The sequence below is a fragment of the Enhydra lutris genome, unplaced genomic scaffold (assembly GCF_002288905.1).
Source record: "Enhydra lutris kenyoni isolate GAN:26980312 unplaced genomic scaffold, ASM228890v2 scaffoldscaffold30, whole genome shotgun sequence".
Lineage (NCBI taxonomy): Eukaryota > Metazoa > Chordata > Mammalia > Carnivora > Mustelidae > Enhydra > Enhydra lutris.
In genome coordinates, this window is record NW_019154114.1 from 5,647,328 (window position 1) to 5,669,239 (window position 21,912).

At 45.3% G+C, this 21,912-nt stretch overlaps 1 protein-coding gene across 2 annotated transcripts in view; it reads left to right on the forward strand.

The window, feature by feature from the left end:
* LOC111152817 (cadherin 1) overlaps positions 1–21,912 on the forward strand; it is an 84,416-nt gene that overhangs the window by 44,530 nt on the left and 17,974 nt on the right. The window contains exons 3-10 of one of the 2 annotated variants that reach the window (XM_022511474.1): positions 4,769–4,998; positions 12,600–12,743; positions 12,868–13,023; positions 13,785–13,929; positions 15,663–15,838; positions 16,095–16,223; positions 18,603–18,785; positions 20,428–20,672. In XM_022511474.1, coding sequence (XP_022367182.1) covers positions 4,769–4,998; positions 12,600–12,743; positions 12,868–13,023; positions 13,785–13,929; positions 15,663–15,838; positions 16,095–16,223; positions 18,603–18,785; positions 20,428–20,672 — 1,408 coding nt within the window. The remainder of the gene's footprint in view (positions 1–4,768; positions 4,999–12,599; positions 12,744–12,867; positions 13,024–13,784; positions 13,930–15,662; positions 15,839–16,094; positions 16,224–18,602; positions 18,786–20,427; positions 20,673–21,912) is intronic. The other variant, XM_022511475.1, reaches the window with a different exon arrangement.

Below are 21,912 nucleotides of genomic sequence, written 5' to 3' on the forward strand. Positions count from 1 at the left end.
TAGTTGAAGCTATTAGTTGAGTCTGTGGTTTTTGATGGTGATGATATTATTGTGGTGAAAAGATTTTCAGGGGCTCCTGGGGGGCTCATTTGGTTAACCATTTGCCTTCAGTACAGGTCATGATCTCAGGGTGGTGGGACCGAGCCTCACAACCGCTCCCTGCTCAGCAGGGAGTCTGCTTCTCCTTCCCCCTCCATGCCCCCACTCTTGTTCTTTATCTCAAATAAGCAAGATCTTTTAAAAAAAAGAGGGGGGGGTTTCACACCTAGAGGTGGCCACCTGGGTTCTTAGCTCTTGTTACTGGGATTGGTTTCTAGACCTAGTGAACAAATGACAAATTTTAGGAAAGGAGGTCATCCTGACTTAATACTTAATTCCTTGCTAGTTTTATTTTTGTTTAATTTTTTATTGTGAAACTTTAAAATATACCCAGTTCCCATGTCCAGTCCTTTAATTTTTAAAAATTTTTTTTTAAAGATTTTATTTATTTATTTATTTATTTGACAGAGATCACAAGTAGGCAGAGAGGCAGGCAGAGAGAGGAGGAGGAAGCAGGCTCCCCGCTGAGCAGAGAGCCCGATGTGGGGCTCGATCCCAGGACCCTGGGATCATCACCTGAGCCGAAGGCAGAGGCTTTAACCCACTGAACCACCCAGGCGCCCCCATGTTCTGTCCTTTTAAATCTTTGCTGTTCTTGTTTGCCTTCACAGGCTGGTGGTAGTGGTCACTGTGGCTCTGAGACACTGCCCAGCCTTTGTCAGGGCTGAAGCAAGCCTCCTAGAGCCTTCCCGGAGCTGGAGATTCATTCCCTCATCTTGCCTGTAATTTCTGGTTTATCAGCCCAGAGGATCGGGTTGCACAGAAAGATAATGGGCCTTAATGAGCACCTGGAAATTCAAGTTAGGGTTCCACACACTTCTTTGTCACTTCTCAAAGGGTGGGGCTTAGCCACCATTAAGACAAGATGCCCCAAACAGGTTAAGCACCTTGGATCAAAGTTATTTGCAAAACCATTTTCAGTTTTTCAGGCTCCCGCCCTCTGGACAAGTCTAGTCCTGCTTGTCCCAACTTTCACTGCGCTGATTGGGGCCAGCTGGGGGAAGGAATTAATTTGTTGTGATAAGCAGGGGCAGCTCTTGCTCCCTGTTTATGTGACAACCCCCAGATCCTCCAGACTCACCCCATTGCTTCTGCTGAGATGGGTTTGGAGGGAGGGTTATTTGAAAAACATCTTGTTTTGCTGGTTTGAGATGGAATTCTTATGTTTGACATAAAAGACAGTATCTGCCCATCCTTGAAGGACTTCGCATTTCTTCTTGCTTCTCTTGTCATTTTATGGTTTCTCTGCTCGTTTAGCAGATACTTGACTTGTGGCAAATACTTCAGGTTTGTCTACCCAAATGCACTGGAATGATAATTATCATTTTCTACTCGCGTTGCTCTTCCACATTCAAAATGTGATCACATTCACTGCCTCTGTTAATCTTCACAAAAACCCTGAAGAGGTAGGCTCCATCAGTGATGGTGACTGAGGCCCAGAGAAGTTAAGCATGTTGTTTAAGGCCACTCAGCAGAACATGGTGGGATCTGGGCTTATTATTTGGCCACAAGACTCAGACTGGCTCTTTCTTCTTGTCCCTCTTCCTGTTATTTACTGCAGCCTTCCCCTGCTCACCCCACCCTCACCCCTTCAAGTTTGGGATGTGGAGTTAATAAAACCAGAATTAGGGGCGCCTGGGTGGCTCAGTGGGTTAAAACCTCTGCCTTCAGCTCAGGTCATGATCTCAGGGTCCTGGGATCAAGTCCCACATCGGGCTCTCTGCTCGGGGGGGAGCCTCCTCCCGCCCCCACCCCGCCTGCCTCTCTGCCTACTTGTGATCTCTGTCTGTCAAATAAATAAATAAAATCTTAAAAAAATAAATAAATAAAAATAAAACCAGAATTAGGAGTGAGGGTAGGGGTGAAGGCATGGTTTTGATTTTTGCTTTTGCAAACAGTGGGGAGAGAGGGTTGGGTGGGTGATTGTTTGAAGGACCCAGCTCCCTTCCTGTGAACTCTCTGTTTGTTCGGCCAGGTAGCGACTCCAGCACAAGGTGGCCCCAGATTTCCCTGGATTCTAGCTAGGAGGCCAAACCATTCTTCCAAATAACCAAGGCCTGACAAGGTCTCTTCAGGGCAGCGGACTGTAATCGTGACACTGAGTAACTCAGGTTGAGGGCCAGTCCCCGCTCTGCCCCTCACCTGGTTTTCGGATGTCAGGCAAATTTCTTAACCTCTCCTCGCCTTAGTCTTCAAAAGGGAATGATGATGGTGGTGCTCACCTTGTCAACGCAGTCACTGGCTTCTCCAGCAAGGGTGGGGCTGTTGGCTTCAGAAACATTTGCAAGGGTGGCCCCTGGTGGAAAAAATGGAAAATTGCAACCCAGGTATGGAGGATGGTTGTAGGACTTTGTGGCAGAGACCTGATACTCATGAATGGAGAAGTGTCTGGCTGTGTTAAAATAGATTGAAGAGGAGGAATTTTTATAAAAGATCACTTGGACAGAATAGAAATTCCACTGGAGAAATGAAGGGCAAGTATTTGAAAAGGATGAGAACAGGCCACTTTGAGAGTTTTGCGGAGCGAACTGTTTTTTTTTTTTTTTTTTTTTTTTTTTTTTAAAGATTTTATTTATTTATTTGACAGAGATCACAAGTAGACGGAGAGGCAGGCAGAGAGAGAGGGAAGCAGGCTTCTCGCCGAGCAGAGAGCCCGATGTGGGACTCGATCCCAGGACCCTGAGATCATGACCTGAGCCGAAGGCAGCGGCTTAACCCACTGAGCCACCCAGGCGCCCCCGGAGCGAACTGTTTTAATTGGCTGTTCTCTCTGCCTCTTGGGCCCCTGAGACAGGTTTCTGCAAGACTTGCCCCTTCAGATCTCAGCTCTGCCACCTCCACCAAGGGAGGTCTGTGCTCACCATCCAGTATGAGTCACACCTTTCTGAATCCCCTTGTCCCATCATTTCTTCATCATCATCTTCTAATTTTAATTTTTAAAAAATACATGCCATGCTCAGCTTGGAGCCCAACATGAGGTGCGACATGGGGCTTGAACTCACGACCTTGAGATTAAGACTTGAGCTGAGGGGTGCCTGGGTGGCTTATTTGGTTAAGCATGCAACTCTTGATTTTGTCTCAGGTCATGATCTCAGGGTCCTGGGATCGAGCCCCACGTCAGGCTCCATGCTCAGCACAGAGTCTGCTTGTCCCTCTCCCTCTGCTCCCCCCCCCCCGTCTCTCTCTCAGATAAATAAATAAATAAATGAATGAATCTTAAAAACAAACAAATAAACAAATAGGATCTGAGCTGAGATCAAGAGCCAGATGCTTAACCTACTGAACCACCCAGTTGGCCCCCACCTCCCCATCATTCTTGTATCACTGTCTTTAATTTCTTTATATCTGTCACTCATCACTACCTGAAGTTACTGATTTCTGTATTTGTTCATATCTTCCACGACAGTGTAAGCTCAGTGAGAGCAGGTGCATTGTCGGTCTTGTTGACAAGCTTGTCTCTAGAGTTCAGCACAGTTTCTGGCATTTGGCTTGGTGAACCCTGTACAATGAGTTCTTGGGGATTCTGCTGTTTAGTGTAAACATTTTTCATCACAACATCTCCAGCTTTGGGTATTGATTGGTAGTTCTTACGTTTCAATACATTGATAGCTATAAAGTTTGAAGTAGAGTTTTGAAATCGTTGGTCATAACATTGCCCCACCCAAGCAGTCCTTCTCTCTCTCTCTCTGTTTCTTTTAATCCTTCTCTGTCTTCTGCATTTATTTGCTGCCCTGTGTGATCAGGTTGAAGATAACTCATTATCTCCCCTACCCAGATGATCAGTTTCGCTTCCCCCAGCTGATTGCAAGCAGGCATTACCTCCGGATGCTTCAGGTAATAAGCACATAGTCAGCACTCCCTGCGTATTTGGGGTGATCAGTGTCTTTTGTGGAATACTCATGAGGGTTGAATAAATGATTAAGCAAAGCCACATTTGTTTTTAAAGGTTTTTTTCTTTTTTTTTTTTTAAGATTTTATTTATCTAGAGAGTATACATACGTGCACGCTAGTAGCGGGGAGGGGTAGAGGGAGAGAGAATCTCGGTCTCAGGGGAGTCGCTCTTGTTGCCTTCGTTCTGTAGTTGGGTAGTCTGAGGCGCAGGGAGGTTAAGTACTTTTTCTAAGGTCACAGAGTTAATAATAAGCAGAGCTGGGACTTGAACACAGGTACTCTCTTCCTCTCTTAAGCATCCTGCCATGTGCCTCTCTTTTATTATCTGCCACTGTTTATTGAAATGTAAACTCTTACTTGAATGTAGACCCTCCACAACGTCTCACTGTACCTTAGTCTCTAACCTTTGAACTTCGTAAGTATTCTCTTTGATTCCGCGGTCTGTTTTCATGTTGTCAGGAGCCAGCTGAAGGAGAGGCCCCTTTTTGGCTTTTGAAAAAAAGTTACTTTCTAAACAGGTTACTGTTTGCATTTTACAAGCAGCTAAGAAAGAAATGAGACCATGTTTAACAGTCCCCCTGGGATGCTGAGCAACATCATAACGATATTGGGGACTTTGCCATCTTTCTGTTCTGTCCCCACACTGGGGTTGTTTTGCTTGTGTTTGTTTTGTGTGTGTCAGGCTTTTGGTGGGTAAACCAAGTTCACTTTAGAGAGAAGGGATGCTCTTGTCTCGACGCTGCCCCATTTCCTAATCCCTGTGATTGATGCCCCACAGTGAGTTTTGAAGGATGCACTGGCCGGCCAGGGACGGCCTACAATGCTGATGACACGCGATTCAAAGTGAACGCAGATGGTGTGGTGACTGTCAAGCGACCTCTACAACTTCATAAACCGGAGCTGAGTTTTCTGGTCCACGCCTGGGACTCCAGCCGCAGGAAGCTCTCTGCCAGAGTCACGCTGAAGGCAGCCGAGCACCGTGACCACCATCACCGCCACCACCATCATGTATGTTGGTTTCTTAGAAGTTCACTCTTGTTTTAAGTCTGTTGCCCAATCTGACTTCTCTGCCATTTGCACCTTTCGCATTTGGGGCTGGATAGTTTTTCTTGTGACATTCAGCAGCCTCCCTGCCTTTAGCCCACTGAACAGATACCAGTAGCACTCTCCTCGTCATCACAACCAGAAATGTCTCCAGGCATGGCCAGTGCTGGTGGGGGGTGTTGTGGAATCCCCCTAGTTGAGACTGTTGGTTTCACTGAACTAATTCTATTTTTTGTCTTTTTTTTAAGATTTTATTTATTTGACAGAGACCACAAGTAGGCAGAGAGAGAGGCAGGCAAAATGAGAGGGGGAAGCAGGCTCCCCACTGAGCAGAGAGCCCGACTCGGGGCCCAATCCCAGAATGCTGAGATCACAACCCGAGCCGAAGGCAGAGGCCCAACCCACTGAGTCACCCAGGCGCCCCTGAACTAATTCTTGCTGGGAATTTTTTTGTGTTTGGGTGGGGAGGGATCAGGTGGAATGACGGCAAGGTGTTAATCATCTTTCTGTCCGTAATAGAAAATAGTGGGTAAGAATGTGGACACTGTCTGGGATTGAATCATAATCCTGCCACTCACTACCTGAGTAGCTGGAGGAGAGTTCACTTAAGGAATTTCAATCACAAAGAGGTTACCTGTAACGTGGAGAAGAGTGACTGCAGGAATTAATACATGTGAAATGCTGTAATATGTTAGGCATACACTAAGTACTCAGTAATTGCTCATTTTCTTAGAGGAAGAATGAATAAGAGATCTATTCTCTGATCATTCTATTATTTTTATTGCTTTAATACTTAGATAACATTTTTTTTTCTATCTTTTTTTTTTCCATTTCATTTTACTCTTTGTGTTTCTACTGGGGAGGGTCTTGGGATGGGATGAGAAAAGTCAGCAGGAAGCTTTTGTTCCGTTGGACTGTAATCTGCAGGAGATCCTTCCCTGTTGTATTTGTGGTGCCTGTCCCACAGCCGGGCATGCACTAGGAACCCTGTAAATACTGAATGGACAGATGGGTGAATAGGCCATGAATGAAAGGATATATATCTGCCCAGTTCTCGGCAACAGTGTTTCTGGGTATTGTTACCCAAGCAGACACCTTTGCTAGTTTCTAAATTGTTCCCATCGTGCTTCCTACCAGAATGTCTTTCTGGAGGTCGTTCTAGTTGTATTCTGGTACTGCCTTAAAAATACAGAACATGTTGGAAGTACCAAAGTCTTTAAGGCTGGCTTCTGTTTTTCTCCCCAAAGGTAGTTGAGATGCAGGAGTTTAATAGTCTTGATAGATACATTCTTTTCTCCCAGATCTACCTCTTTTCTGGTAGACCAGAAAAATGAAGAACTTAGTAGCAGTTTATTAACATAGCTCCTTGACTCAAGTCTCCAGTTGATTCCATCATTTATGTAAGTTCAGCATGGTGAGTTATTGCTGGACCACTGTGTGTGGAAGGCTCCTATGACCAAAAGATAAGTTTTGAGCTTGGTTTTTTCAAACTTTTCCTCCCTATTTCTGCCAGTTTTGCCTCTGCCTCTCTTTTTGTTTTATCATGATGAGGTTCAAATGCATATTATAGAAAATGATGAATGAGAGTGCCTTATTCAAAATGGAGTATTTCTTCGTTAAGTTGAAGAAATTCAAGGGTAAGTTGTGGCAGTATGGAGACCCTACAGTCATTAGGAGCCTAGATTACTCTTTTCCTTTCTATTCTGCCATCCTTAACATATGGCTTCCATCCTCAAGGGGACCGCGTGATCCAAAATGGCTGCTGGTGCTCTAGTCATCAAATCTTCATTCTAGATGGTAAGGAGAAAGGAAGAAAGCGAACAAAAGCATCACTCAGTTGTCTGCCTGCCTTTTTAAAGAAGTCTTTATGGAATTCATTTTTAAAAGATTAAAAAAAAAATGAATCTCTACATCCAACATGTGGCTTGAACTTAGAACTCTGAGATCTAGCGTTGCTTGGCCTTGTAACTGAGGTAGCCAGGCACTCACTTTGCGGATTTTTTTTTTTTAAGTCATTTGTTTGACTGAGAGATAGCAAGAGAGCACAAGCAGGGGGAGCAGCAGGCAGAGGGAGAAGGAGAAGCAGGCTCCCCATGGAGCAGGGAGCCTGATGCAGGGGCTTCCCAGGACCCTGATATCATGACCTGAGCTGAAGGCAGATGCTTAACTGGCTGAGCCACCAAGGCATCCTGTCCCAGTTCCCCCCACCCCCACCATCTTTGTGGAATTCTTAAGCAAATAAGGCTTATATCTCATTGGTTGGAACTTGACCTCATGGCCATACCTAGCTGTAAATGCAGTAAAGAAAACGTACTCTCTTACTTGAACACAGTGCTGGATACAAAACTATCTATATAGAGAGATCTATATGGAGAGGGACAGGTATAGATACTTCGGGGTTTGTTCATTTTTAAATAAGAAAGGGAGAATGGATATTGAGTGGTATGTGGCAACATAGCTGCTGAGGTTCACTTTGGTTCGTTTCTAGTTCAAGAGACCCTGTGGGTCCTGCATTAGGAGAAGGGGTAGTGGGAGGCGCTGGACTGGCTCAGTTGGTAGAGCATGCAACTCTTGATCTTGGGGCTGTAAGTTCAAGTGCCATGTTGGGTGTAGAAATTACTTTAGGGCGCCTGGGTGGCTCAGTGGGTTAAACCCTCTGCCTTCGGCTTGGGTCGTGATCCCAGAGTCCTGGGATCTAGCCCCATGTTGGGCTCTCTGCACAGCGGGGAGCCTGCTTCCCTTCCTCTCTATCTGCCTGCCTCTCTGCCTACTTGTGATCTCTGTCAAATAAATAAATAAAATTAAAAAAAAAAAAAGAAAAAGAAATTACATTAAAATCTTTAAAAAAAAAAAAAAAGGAAGGGTGACACTCCCACTTCTTTAATTCATATGAAATACATAGATCTTTTTTTTTTTTTTTAAAGATTTTATTTATTTATTTGACAGAGAGAGATCACAAGTAGACAGAGAGGCAGGCAGAGAGAGGGAGGGAAGCAGGCTCCCCGCCAAGCAGAGAGCCCGATGCGGGACTCGATCCCAGGACCCTGAGATCATGACCCGAGCTGAAGGCAGCGGCTTAACCCACTGAGCTACCCAGGTGCCCTGAAATACATAGATCTTAAATATATCAAAATATGCTATGTACTATGTATATAAATATCTACACACAGGGGCTCCTGGGTGGCTCAGAGGGTTAAAGCCTCTGCCTTCAGCTCAAGTCATGATCCCAGGGTCCTGGGATCGAGCCCCGCATCGGGCTCTCTCCTTGGTGGGGAGCCTGCTTCCTCCTCTCTCTCTCTGTCTGCCTCTCTGCCTACTTGTGATCTCTCTCTGTCGAATGAATAAATAAAATCTTTAAAAAGAAAAAAAAAAATATCTACACACACAGTTTTTGTCAGTTACGCTTTTTAACTTTCTGGTTTTTTAATCTTTGGGTAGATTTTCTCAGTCTGGTATGATTTTTTTCTGAGGGACGAATTCCATGCTCAGTATGTTTAGGCATGGTTCTCTTTAACATCCCATGAAGATATTAATATTCTCTTGCCAGTGTTCATCATTTCTTTATTCTTTTTCTCTGAAAATACTCCGCAGTTCTGATCTCAGCAACACGTGCCCTTTGTCTTCCTCTTCAGTGTGGCAGATGAACCTGGGTTCATGCACTGATGCTGTACACTCAGTGGCTGTGCGAGATGGCCCTGTTTAGGCTTAGGATACATTTGCAGACAGTCCTTGGAAGACTTTGTTCCTGGGCTGTATCTAATCCCAAACTCACATCCATTAAAACCACAGCTCAGTGTTTGCCAACCTAACTGTCATTATGACCATTTGTTGAGCATTTATATGTTTCAGGAGCTATTATTTTTTTTTAATATTTATTTGACAGGCAGAGCAACAGGCAGAGAGAGAGGAGGAAGCAGGCTTCCCGCGGAGCAGAGAGCCCGATGTGGGGCTCGATCCCAGGACTCTGGGATCATGACCTGAGCCGAAGGCAGAGGCTTAACCCACTGAGCCACCCAGGCGCCCCTCAGGAACTATTCTAAGTGCTTTATTTGCAATACTAGTAGCTCATTTAATCCTTCCAATGATACCCCATATTAGGGAACTGTGGAACAGAGTAAAACAGTGTCCCCCGGAGTTGTAAATGCCATAGTGAGGATTCACAGATAGGCATCCTGGTTCTGCGGCTTGCCATTGACTCAGGAGGGACTACTTCTCTGGAATATCAATAATCCAAGGACGTAGAGAGAGAGAGAGAGAGAGAGAGAGAGTGAGAGTGTATGTGTGTATAAAACCAATACGTAGGAATGCAGTACTGGGAAGGATTCTGAGATGATATCTCATCTTAACTCATGTCTGTCTTGTGCATTTTTAAAAATTTGTATTAGCAGAACTATATAGAAAAAAAATTGTTCTGCTTAAGGCATACTTGGGAATAAACCACTGTACAAATTATTGCACATCTGAAACCACAGTGCATAACAGACTGCATAAAAATACTTGTTTTGTTTTCTTTAAAGATTTTATTTGTTTATTTGACCTGGGGGGGAGACAAAGGGCACACAAGCAGGGGGAGTGGGAAAGGGAGAAGCAGGCTTCCCGCCAAGCAGGGAGCCCGATGTGGGGCTTGATCCCAGTCATGACCTGAGCCAAAGGCAGATGCTTAAGGACTAAGCCACCCAGGCGCCCCTCTGCATAAAACTGTTAAAGAAGTAAACCAGGTGTATTTACCTGACTTAGGTCATAAATGTAGGTTGAAAGACAAAACAAGATTTTGCTTGTCGAAGTATGCAGCAGTTTGAGAACTTGGGCTTCCTCATTTGATGCCTTTAGAACCAAGACTCACCAGGCACCATCATTTATGCTATTAAAAACCCATTTTCTGTACATGAATTCCTTCCTCTTCTTCTAATATCATCATAATGGCTTTTAGAAGGCAAAGAGTACAAGGTGATCTTTGTACTTACATTGCATCGAAACACAATTCAAAGGAATTCTGGTCTTCCCCCCCCCCCCCCCCCAACTCATGGCTCTAATTTAAACCCTGATAGCCACACCTTCAGTCACAAACTTGGTGTGTTGTTTTTTTTTTTTTAAGATTTTATTTATTTGCCAGAGAGAGAGAGAGCAAGCGAGTACACACAAGCAGGCAGAGAGGCAGGCAGAGGCAGCGAGAGAAGCAGGTTCCCTGCCGAGCAAGGACCCCAATGTGGGACTCGATCCCTGGACCCTGGGATCATGACCTGAGCCGAAGGCAGCGGCTTAACCCACTGACCCACCCAGGCGTCCCAACTTGGTGTTTTTTAAGTCCAGGAATATTCAAGTTGGATTTAGCATTGGAATGATAGAAGACCCAGTCACAGACCTCATCGGTTCTTTGATTTGTCTTCTGGTGTCCTTGTGTCTCCCGATTATCTATTCACAAGTTGGCTTGTTGGGAACTTGTCCATGGTTATAGTGCTTTCCAACTGGGTTCCTCCCTTCCCCTGGGGAAGAAGGGGGTACGGTTTAAAAGGTTAAAAAATACATATATAGGGGCACCTGGGTGGCTCAGTCGTTAAGCGTCTGCCTTCGGCTCAGGTCATGATCCCAGGATTCTGGGATCGAGCCCCGCATCGGGCTCCCGGCTTGGTGGGAAGCCTGCTTCTCCCTCTCTCACTCCCCCTGCTTGTGTTCCTTCTCTCGCTGTGTCTCTCTGTCAAATAAATAAATACAATATTAAAAAAAAAAAATACATATATATACTGAATTCTCTACTGGTATGGTGGGGCACATCCACCCTTCTGGGCTTTAAAAGTGCCTCTTCGTGTGTAAGGTGAGGTGGTCCCACTTGGAGAAGGTCCAGTTGCACTTCGGCCCTAGGAGGGTCAGTGCCCGATGTGTTTACCATGATGCCTGGTCAGTTTGTCCGAGCGGACACATTTCCATCCGCAGCCGTCAGTCAGGTGGTAGGGCTTCTCAGCTGTGTGGGTTTGCAGGTGTGCCTTGAGGTGAGGACTCTTCATGTAGGTTTTGCCGCAGCCTACATAATCACAAATGTGAGTGGCTGTCCTTTTCCGGGGCCACAACCTTCTTCCCCTCTTTGGTATCGGCTCCTGTGGCTTGCAGGAACCAGGGGGCATGAGCTCTTGGTAATGGAGCCGTGGGACCTATGGCTGCATCTGGTCTGGCCAGAAGGGTGGATAGTTGGGCCCTGGATGGGGATGAAAGCCCAGGGGGAGCTGTAGGACAGTATGATAGTCCCTGCGGCTCGGCAGTTCTGTGCACCCAGGGTCGGGGTAGTCCAGCAGGGGAGTTGCACTCCAGGAAGAAGTCTTGCACTGGCAGCTGTATCTTGTACATTTTGAATCAAATGTGAAAAGCCAGGAAATAGCACTTGAATCACCTTTGGCAAACAGTGATCAGTGATTATGTGGGGAGTAGGGGATGGAATTGTACTCTAGAACCTTTATGTATTACCACTAATAACTTTAAAGCACTTAAACAATTTGGAGGATATTTTTCTTCCATCTTCCACTATCTTATTTCCCTGTGTGTGCATAAAGTTTTCTTTATCACACGTGAAAACTGTTCAATACAAGTCTCAAAGGGTGTTTTTGGTTCCCATCCCAACAGCTTCTATTAAAACAAATGGAAACCAAACAGATAAAATGATACAATGAAAATATAGGATTGGTATCGATCACAAAGTAGTTCTTTTTTTTTTTTTTTAAGATTTTATTTATTTCTTTGACACAGAGACAGATCACAAATAGGCAGAGAGGCAGGCAAAGAGAGAGGGAGAAGCAGGCTCCCCGCTGAGCAGAGAGCCCGATGTGGGGCTCGATCCCAGGACCCCGAGACCATGACCTGAGCTGAAGGCAGAGGCTTAAACCACTGATCCACCCAGGCGCCCGCACAAAGTAGTTCTTAGTAGAAATTCCTAAACCTTAACTCATCCAGGCTGAGAACTCCACTTTGGGGACCTAAGCCCCTAGGAAAAACAGAAAAGAAAATTGAAATGCTTGCATATTCAGTTGTTGAATAAACTCTGACATTCAATCATCAGAGTGTAATGTTCTTTTTTTTTTTTTTTTTTAAGATTTTATTTATTATTTATTTGACAGAGATCACAAGTAGGCAGAGAGTTAGGCGGGGGCGGGTGGGGGGGAAGCAGGCTCCCTGCTGCCCAATGTGGGACTCGATCCCAGGATCCTGGGATCATGACCTGAGCTGAAGGCAGAGGCTTTAACCCAATGAGCCACACAGGTGCCCCACAGAGTGTTATGTTCTATTAAAAATGACAGATATATTTAGGCTTGAAATAATTTGCAAAATAATAAACTCTCAAAAGTATAATTGTGTGTACATAATGATTACTTGAATTCTGGACATTAGAAGGATCAAAAGGGAACACCATTTTTATTATATGTCAGAGAAGTTCATTGTGTTGTGTTTTGTTATTAAGTTAAAACCGTTGCCTACCCCCGAGAAGGCTGCAGATGCTGGCTGGTTAGGTGGGACTGTTTTTGGCCTGTATTACCTCCCCTGAATTTTCTAATTTTGTTCTTCATCCCCTTTCTTTTTAGGATGCTATCTCTGAAACCCAGACAGAAGTGCTCACATTTCCGAACTCCCAGCGTGGTCTCAGAAGACAGAAGAGAGACTGGGTTATCCCTCCTATCAGCTGCCCAGAAAATGAGAAAGGCCCATTTCCTAAAAATCTGGTTCAGGTAGAGAAGGAAGTTCTCTATTTCTCTGGGAGCAGTTTGGCAGAACAGGACCTAGAAGAAAACGGGAAAACCCCAATGTCAGGATCCTTCCTTGATAATTCTGTTTGTTCTGTTTGGTCTTCAGATCAAATCTAACAGAGACAAAGAAATCAAGGTTTTCTACAGCATCACTGGTCAAGGAGCTGACACACCTCCGGTTGGTGTATTTGTTATTGAAAGAGAAACGGGATGGCTGAAGGTGACAGAGCCTCTGGATAGAGAACAAATCGCCAAGTACATCGTGAGTACCTCTCAGAAGCATGCAAATAATGGGATCATATCCTTCCAAATTTTTTTGGTCGACCCATGTTGGATCCCTAGAACAGATGCTCTGGATGTATGAGGCTTATTAATTGGATATCTCTATGCCCATTGACAAGGGGAGATGACAGGAGAATCTGGAAAAAGGGAGGGAGGGGTGTTGATTTTTTCCTTTTAGGATTAAAGAGAGGGGGAGTCTTAGGACCATACATGAGTTTAGACAGAAGATATCAACTTACTCTTGGGGCTTAAAGTTCCTGACCCAAACGAAGAGACCAGTTACAATGTTGGGGAGCAAAAGCCATTCCTGGACCTTGGTAGCTGTGTGAGCTTGGGGAGCTGGTGGGTAATACATGGGGCCAAATGCAGAAAAATCTGGGAGAGACACTAGACGGGAGAAGCCAGAGCAAATTTTACCCTGCTGGGAATAAGAGTGTTTTAGGCCTCCGGTCTTGTCTTAGGTCTGGCTCCCCAACCTTCCTGTGGGAAAGGGGAGCTCTGACCTGGTGGTTGTGTTCTGCAGCACATGAATCTTTACATAATATGACTTCAACCAGTGTCATGACATCACTGAAGCAGCAGCACATGTATGAGAAAAGTTCTCTGCGGGGCCGGGGGGTGTCCATCCTTGGGTCTTGGAGAGTGGGAGGGAGTGGAGGCCAGCTGGAGTTCTCCTCACATGACTTCTCCCATTTCTTCCTCCTTGTTGGGGTCCAAATAACCCTCACTTGGTTGTTACAGCTCTATTCTCACGCCGTGTCTTCTAATGGGAATGCAGTCGAAGACCCAATGGAGATCGTGATCACTGTGACTGATCAGAATGACAACAAGCCTGAGTTCACCCAGGAGGTCTTTGAAGGATCTGTCATGGAAGGTGCTCTGCCAGGTATGGCCAATGTCAAGATGCTGAATACCCAGAAAGACACTCAGATTCTTCAGACCTCAAAGTGTTGGGGCTTGTGTTTGGGATCAGGTCCTTCATAGGAACAGAACTTTTTTGGAAGCCTGTGTGTATGTGTGTGTGCGGCGCACGCACACAAAACATCATTCTGCAGAAATGTGTATGACAAAATAGGAGTCCTAGGATCCAGCCCCACATCGGGCTTCCGGCTCAGCAGGGAGCCTGCTTCTCCTCCTCCCTTTGCTGCTGCTCCTGCTGTGCTCTCTTCTTGCTCTCTGTCAAATAAATACATAATAAAGTAAATAAATAAAGTAAATCAATAAATAATCTGTAAAAAAAAAAAAAATAGGAGCAGTTTAAGAGGGGTGCCTGGCTGGCTCAGTTGGTAGAGCATGTGACTCTTGATCTTGGGGCTGTGGATTCTAGCCCCACATGGGCATAGAACTCACCCCTCCCCCGCAAAAAAGATCAGTTTAAGAACCTTCTCTAATGAAGAAACAAATTTTTGCCATTCCTGAACGCATTCTTTTCTCTCCGTGGTAAAGGTAGCCACTGCCCTGACTTTGGTGGTAGTCATTCCTTTGCTTCCCCTTATCTTGTGCATCATGTGTATATGTACCCCCTCTATAATATCTGGGTTTTTTGGCATGTTTTCAGATTTTGTATACATGGAATCACAGTCTACATGTATTTCTGTGATGTGCTTTGCTCCTTCAGCTTTATGGACATAAAGTTCTTCGTGTTGGTGCCCGTAGCAGTCCAAGGTCATCCATTCTCATTGCTGCATCATATTTATTATTTTTATATTTGTAGAAAGCCCTTTATTCCCCTGTTGAGGGAACTTGAGCTTGTTTCAGTTTTTCACTGTTCGAAATAGTGTTCTCAGAACATTCTTTAATATGACTTGATGCGTACTCACGAGGCTTTGTCCAGGGTGTGTGTCCATAATGGCGGATTGGTCGGTTATATGGGGTACGTGCCTGTTCAGTGTGACTAGTGGTTGAACCACTTGACATTCCCGCCAGCAGTCGATATCCTAGAATTGTTAGACTTTTTAGCTTTGTTGAGTGTGCACTTGGTATCTCTGTACAATTTTAAATGGCATGTCTCTGATTTATTAATGGGCTATTAGCATTTTCTATGTTTGCTGGCCATTCGGGTTTCTTCTTCATGACTTGTCTCTTCAAGTCTTTTGCTCCATTTTTCCCTTGGACTATTTGTCCTTTTCCTGTGGAGCTCTAAGGAATTTTGTTGATGTCATGGGCACTAGTCCTTTGGCCGTTGCATGTGCTGTAAGTATTCTCTACCACCTTGAAGGCTGTGATCTCTAGTGACCATTCTCTCTGGTGAAGCTGTGCCTCTGACACCACGTGGGGATATTGGTGGGATTTTTTCCTGTTTTTCACCTCATTCACTCAGTATGAGAGACAGGGAACAGCGTTTAGTTGGGAGGTTCTTTATTCCCCATTGTCCTCACCTCCAGCCCGCATCCTAAATTGTTGGAAAAGCAGAGTCATTGGAACACTGCTCACTGGATGGAATGCTTTTTTCCTCCCCTACCACTTTGGTAAAAATTTTTGGAAGTCAGAGAATGGAGCCATAACACAGCACCATCCCTAGGGCTCCTCTTTTAACACTCTGGACAGAACCGAGCGGAGCTGTGTTGACCAGAATCAAAGTGCAGCCGAACCGACTCTTTCTATCCCTCGCCACTTCAGGCACCTCCGTGATGCAGGTCACGGCCACAGATGCGGATGACGACGTGAACACCTACAACGCCGCCATCGCTTACCGCATCGTCACCCAAGACCCCCTCCTGCCCAGCAGCATGATGTTCACTATCAACAAGGACACAGGAGTCATCAGCGTGCTCACCACCGGGTTGGACCGGGAGGTCAGGGGTCAAGAGGTTCTGGAGGGGGTTGAGGGCAAACACATCAGCTTAAATCACATGGACAGTACAAAGCTCTGCTGAGGCCATTTGCCGCTTTATGTTTATGGTCTGAGCTTTGCATCTAAACAGCTCTCAGAGGTTTTATACCTAGAAGGCAGGCTGGCATTGAAGCAAATGATCAAATAAACGGTTTCCATGTCCTGGGCTGGGCTTGATGTGGCTGTTGGTCCTGACTCACAGGTTTTGATCTCTGCAGAAAATTCCCATGTACACCCTGGTGGTCGAGGCTGCCGACCTGCAAGGTGAAGGGTTAAGTACAACCGCAACGGCTCTGATCACAATCACTGACATCAACGATATCGCCCCCGTCTTCCAGCCCACCACGGTAATTCTGCAGCCCCCTGGATGGTTTCCAGAGAAAGGTCCTCCCTGGCTTTGCAGCTGCTCATGGGTGAACCCTTTGTGGATTTCCCCCAGACTAGTGAGCTTTCAGACGCAAGCAGATTGGAATGGGAGTCGTGTCTGTCCTCCTCAGCGTGGACCCTGTTGACCCAGGTTTGCAGAGTTGCAGATGGCACCTGGGGGCGTCTGCCTGGCTCAGTCCGTGGAGCACACAACTCTTGATCTTGGGGTTGTGAGTTCAAGAGAGCAGTTTAAAAAGAAAAAAAAAGGCACCGGTTGAGCTCATGTCCTCATGTTGTGCATCCTGCTGGCAAATCTTAGCAGGTTTTGGTTATTCACTGAACAAGTATTTTCTACATTTATAACAGGAATTGTGTTACATACTGGAGATACTATCACAATAAGGCAAAACCTCTGTTCTCATTGGAGCTGATAGTCTAGTTAGGGAGATGTTGGACAACTTGTACAGACTGTAGTGTGCAATTAAATGGAGATGGATAGAAGGTACTAAAAGCCACATGAAAGAATGCTAAATCTTAATATGTTAGTTAGAAATAATCTCAGTGGTTAGTAACAGAGACTTGACTCTTGTACCTTAAACAAATAAGGTAAACTTTCTCTTGTGTCACAAAGAGCCTAGAGCTAGAGTATCTACACTCTCAGTGGAAACTCCTTCATTTTGCTGTCCCACCATCGTTGGGGCATGGCTTCCATCCTCGGTGGCCCCAGATGGCTGCTGCAGCTCCAGCTGTCTCCGTGCTTCATTCAGGGAGGAGGCAAGGGCATGGTGAGCAAAAGGCATTGCTGCTAAGTCAAGGCTTCTTAGTTCCATCCCACAAGTTTCCTTTACCTCTTTTTTTTTTTTTTTAAAGATTTTATTTATTTATTTGACAGAGAGAGAGATCGCAAGTAGGCAGAGAAGCAGGCAGAGAGAGGGGGGAAGCAGACTCCCCGCTGAGCAGAGAGCCCGATGCGGGGCTCGATCCCAGGACCCTGGGATCATGACCTGAGCCAAAGGCAGAGGCTCAACCCACTGAGCCACCCAGGCGCCCCTCCTTTACCTCTTACTAGCAGTTGCTGTCTTCGAGGAGGATGGGAAATAAAATATTTTGTCTGGGCACATTGCTGCCCCCAACAGTATAATTCGTGAAGAAGGGGTGAGTGGATATTTACTAGGCAATTAGCAGTAACTGCCACCCTAATCTAGGCATTGTGAGTACAAAAAGGCTTCACAAAGCCCGTGATGTTTACAGTAAGACTTGAAAGGTCTGGTCTGAGGAAAGCATCAGCATCCTAGACACTCACTGGAAAGCCAGGGCTTGGGTGAACGCACTACCAACCTCTGCTCTAGGTTTCTTGCAGTCTGCTCCCACCCGCGGGGCCTGGGCCTGAGCCGCACCTGCTAGGCCAGACATGCCTGCCGCAGACCGGCCACCCGCACAGCTCCTGGCCTTCCATCCTGCCCATTTCTCCTGCCTGACGGGCTTTCGTGCAGTTCTAGTTTTTCTAGAAACTGACCTTTGTATTAGTAGAGTCTTCAGGATAATTTGTTAGAAACCAATGACTCCTTTCAGCTGTGAACAGGTTTTTCCCTTGATTCCAACCCAAAGTTTTACGTACTTTTCTGGTTTACTCAGTAAATTTGTGGGTGGCTTTACCCCATTTAGTATCCTATGTTCTTAGTCCTGTGTTAGGTTTGCATCTCAAGAAGTGGTGAAATGTACATCAGTCTCATTAAATATGAAATAGCCATGATAATAGGAAGGTAGGACTTGAAAGGAGGTTGTCCAGTGTGGGATAGGGGGCAGTGGAAAAGTGTTCTAGGCAGAGGGATCACCATATGCAAAATGCCCTGAATCAATAAAAAATTGTCAAGAACTGAAAAACAGGCTGGGTAGTGAATCAAATGAGGTTGGGTCCTATAGCCCTTGTAGATGGCATAAGAATTTTAGTATTTATCCTGGTGCAAGGGGATGTCATCAAGGGTTTTAAGCAGAGGACCATACTGACCAGACTTATGTTTTATGAAAATCGTTGGTGCTACTAGGAATGGTGGGAGAGGAGAGGAGTAGTGGATAAGCCACAATGTCTTGAGTTTGGTTACGATCACAGTCAGCAGCTGGGCTGGAGTGTGCTGAGGGGCTCAGGTAGTCAGATCCTTGGAAAGTGGACACAGGTAGTCTTGAAGGATGAGACATCTTGAGCAGTATTAGCTGCTCCCCCAACAGGAAGTAGGGGCTCTGCTGGTGAAGTAGGCTCTTCTCCAAGACTCTGCTTGAAAGGATTCCTTTAGCTCTCATGGACCTGGCTCATCTATTAGATGTCGGGATGTCATAAGTGACTCATCTCCTTTGCTCTGTAGTACCAGGGGCGGGTGCCTGAGAACAAGGCCAACGTTGAAATCGCCGTACTCAAAGTGACTGATGACGATGTCCCCAATACCCCAGCATGGCAGGCCGTGTACACCATTTTGAACAATAACGATGAGAAGTTTGTTGTCACCACAGACCCAGTAACCAACGACGGCATTTTGAAAACAGCTAAGGTTTGTATGACATCTCAGCCAGCTGCCTGCTCCCTTGTCCCTCAGTGTCCTTTCAGAAATAGAGTAGTGTGGCGTTGGTGGGTTAGGAGTGGGCAGCTGTCCCAGGTTCTGGTGAGCCATTTGGGGTTTGCAGCAACTCTTCAGGCACATGTGAGAAGCTCCTACGCAGCCCCTTGAAATCAAGGAGAAAGAAAGTACCATCTGTTTTAAAAGGCTTTCTCCCTGAAACATTTGCCTACCCCCATATCCATTTGGCAAATGAGAAGAAAGAAGGGTTTACTGGTCTCTGCTATTTTGCTGGATTATTTTAGAAGTGGGACACATGACTTTTTGAAAGATGTCTTGGAAACCTGAAAACTAAGAAGTTGAGTGATTCTCTTGTCAAAGTTATTCAAAGTTAGCAGATCTCTGGTTCAGCCCCCAAACGTAGACTTCCTGTTGAATAGGCGAGCAAGACTGTTCGTTTCTGCCGCACCTTTTCTACATAACCTTATCTCCCACCGAACACTGATGTCAACATATTCTATGCTACTAACAAAAGAAACCACTAAAATGAACCCCTACCATACACGACGTCCCGCACAAAAATTTCCAGTTTATTCTTTAAAGCAACTCTACATACTGGTTCCTTTTCGTATGTATCTGGGTGTGGAAACAGACCCAGAGATGTAGTTGCCTGGACCACACAGCTGGGAAATGGCCCACCTGGACTTTGACCTTGTTGCTGGCTGATATCTGAACCTGCATGTTGTCACTAAACTTAATTGAGGTCAGCGAGGTCAGGAGCAGGGTCTTTTGTCCATCTGCTCTCGCACGGACCACATGTCACATAGGATACCAACATTCTTACTAGTCTTGGATAGTAGATGACTTAAGGTGCTAGTGTTTGCTCACTGGGTTGTGCTGTTCAAGGCTTCACATAGTTTGTTACTCTCTGCTAGGGTTCTTACCTCTTTTTATTTATTTTAAAGATTTTATTTATTAGAGAGAGAGAGAGACGGTGAGAGCAGGTACACAAGCAGGGGGAGTGGGAGAGGGAAAACAGGCTTCCCACTGAGCAGGGAGCCTGATGTGGGGCTCAATTCCAGGACCCTGGGATTGTGACCTGAGTCGAAGGCAGACACTTAACGACTGAGCTACACAGGTTCCTCTAGGGTTCTTATCTTTAATATGGTTGCGTGTTAGCTTTTGAAAAACATCTACATCCTGCCGCCCCCCCCCCCGGCCGGGGAGATTATTGTTTACTGGGTCAGGGTGTAGGCCTTTATTTTCTTCAGAAGTTCTCAAGTTAACTTCTTCCTAACACAGCCAGATCAGAGAACCATGACATAGTGCCAGCCACAGCAGTAGTTAAGCATGTCATCTTTTTTTTTTTTTTTTTTTTAAACACTAACAAAGGGGTGCCTGGGTGGCTCAGTGGGTTAAAGCCTCTGTCTTCAGCTCAGGTCATGATCTCAGAGTCCTGGGATTGAGCCCCACATCGGTCTCTCTGCTCAGCAGGGAGCCTATTTCCTCCTCTCTCTCTGCCTGCCTCTCTACCTACTTGTAATCTCTGTCTGTCAAATAAATAAATAAAATCTTAAAAAAAAAAAAACACTAACAAAGAATGTATTTGTTAACCCCTTTTGTTTCTGCTCCTTAGGGCTTGGATTTCGAGGCCAAGCAGCAGTATATTCTGTATGTGACCGTCGTGAATGTAGCCCCGTTTGAGGTCATTCTCTCCACCTCCACGGCCACTGTCACTGTGGACGTGGAGGACGTGAATGAAGCCCCCGTCTTTGTGCCTTGCCCAAAGGAAGTGCGCATACCTGAAGACTTCGGTGTGGGCCTGGAAATCACGTCTTACACTGCCAAAGACCCGGACCAGTTCATGGAACAGAGCATAACGTAAGTTTGAGAATTTTTCAACAGACTGGCAGCAACTCTGTGCGTGTGTGTGTGTGTACATTTGTGTGCATGTGTGTAAAATACTTAGTTCATAGAGCTTTATCATCGTTGGTCTGTGCAAGACCCTTCTCTTTTGGCCCCTTTTTTTTTTTTTTTTTTAAATTCCCATTCCTCACATCTTTTCCATTCCCTCCATAGATAGCCATTCTAGATTTACTGTGCTTCTTCTCTTCAAGGTCATGCAGTGAGGCAGGAATGTGCTTTTAATTGAAATGAATGGTGTTGCGTTATAAGTAGCTCACTATTTCCTCTCCTTTTAAACTGGAAGGCGCCTCTGTAATCTAGATCACACCCACCTACGTTGAAAACACATGTGGAAACCAACAGCAGCACCCACGACCATGTATGAAAAAGAACGTCCCTCATCTTTTGAGGGCTGGATTTGGCTAGGAAAAAGTTATTAGAGCCCAAATCCCAACATGACACATGTGTCTTTGTTAGTAATAGTGTGATTTCCAGGGGTAGCAGAGCTTGGCCAATGAGCCCACTTACTCTTCACAGAGAGGTTCCTACCTGTTAATATTTGCTTTAGAGGAAAACTGTAACAATGAACTATTTAGAAAAAAAACGTTCTACAAATCTGGAGTACTGTCTTACTTACTAATTGAGTATGTTCTTATTTTGAGGGGTGTTTGTGTTTTAGTATCAGTGCTTTTCACTTACTAAACTTCAAACAAACAAAAAGATTTTTTAAATGTGACTTGAACTTTTAAGGTTATTCTGGGAATTTTTAAAAAATTGTATCTATTTGAGAGAGCAAGAGAGGACGAGCAGCAGGGAGAGGCAGAGAGAGAGTGGAAAGCAGACTCCCTGCTGAGCAGGGAGCCTTATATGGGGCTTGATCCTAGCACCCTGGGATCATGACCTGAACCAAAGGCAGATGCTGAACCGACTAAGCCACCCAGGTGCTTCTATTCTGGAGACTTTTTATGCCGATTCTGTACTGAGGGAAAGAGCTCCTGAATACCTCTAGACAGTGCTTGTGCCCTCTACAGAATGAACTAAACAAAGGGGGCAGGTAGTGATCTTAAAGGCTGCTAGAACTGAGTCCTTAGATCAAGGATGACGGGGAAATTTTCAATGGAGACTAATAACACCAAAACTTTCTGATCGATTTTAACATTTACTATTATAAAAAAAAAAAGGCAAGGACAGCACGACATAACGTGCCAGCCACCTC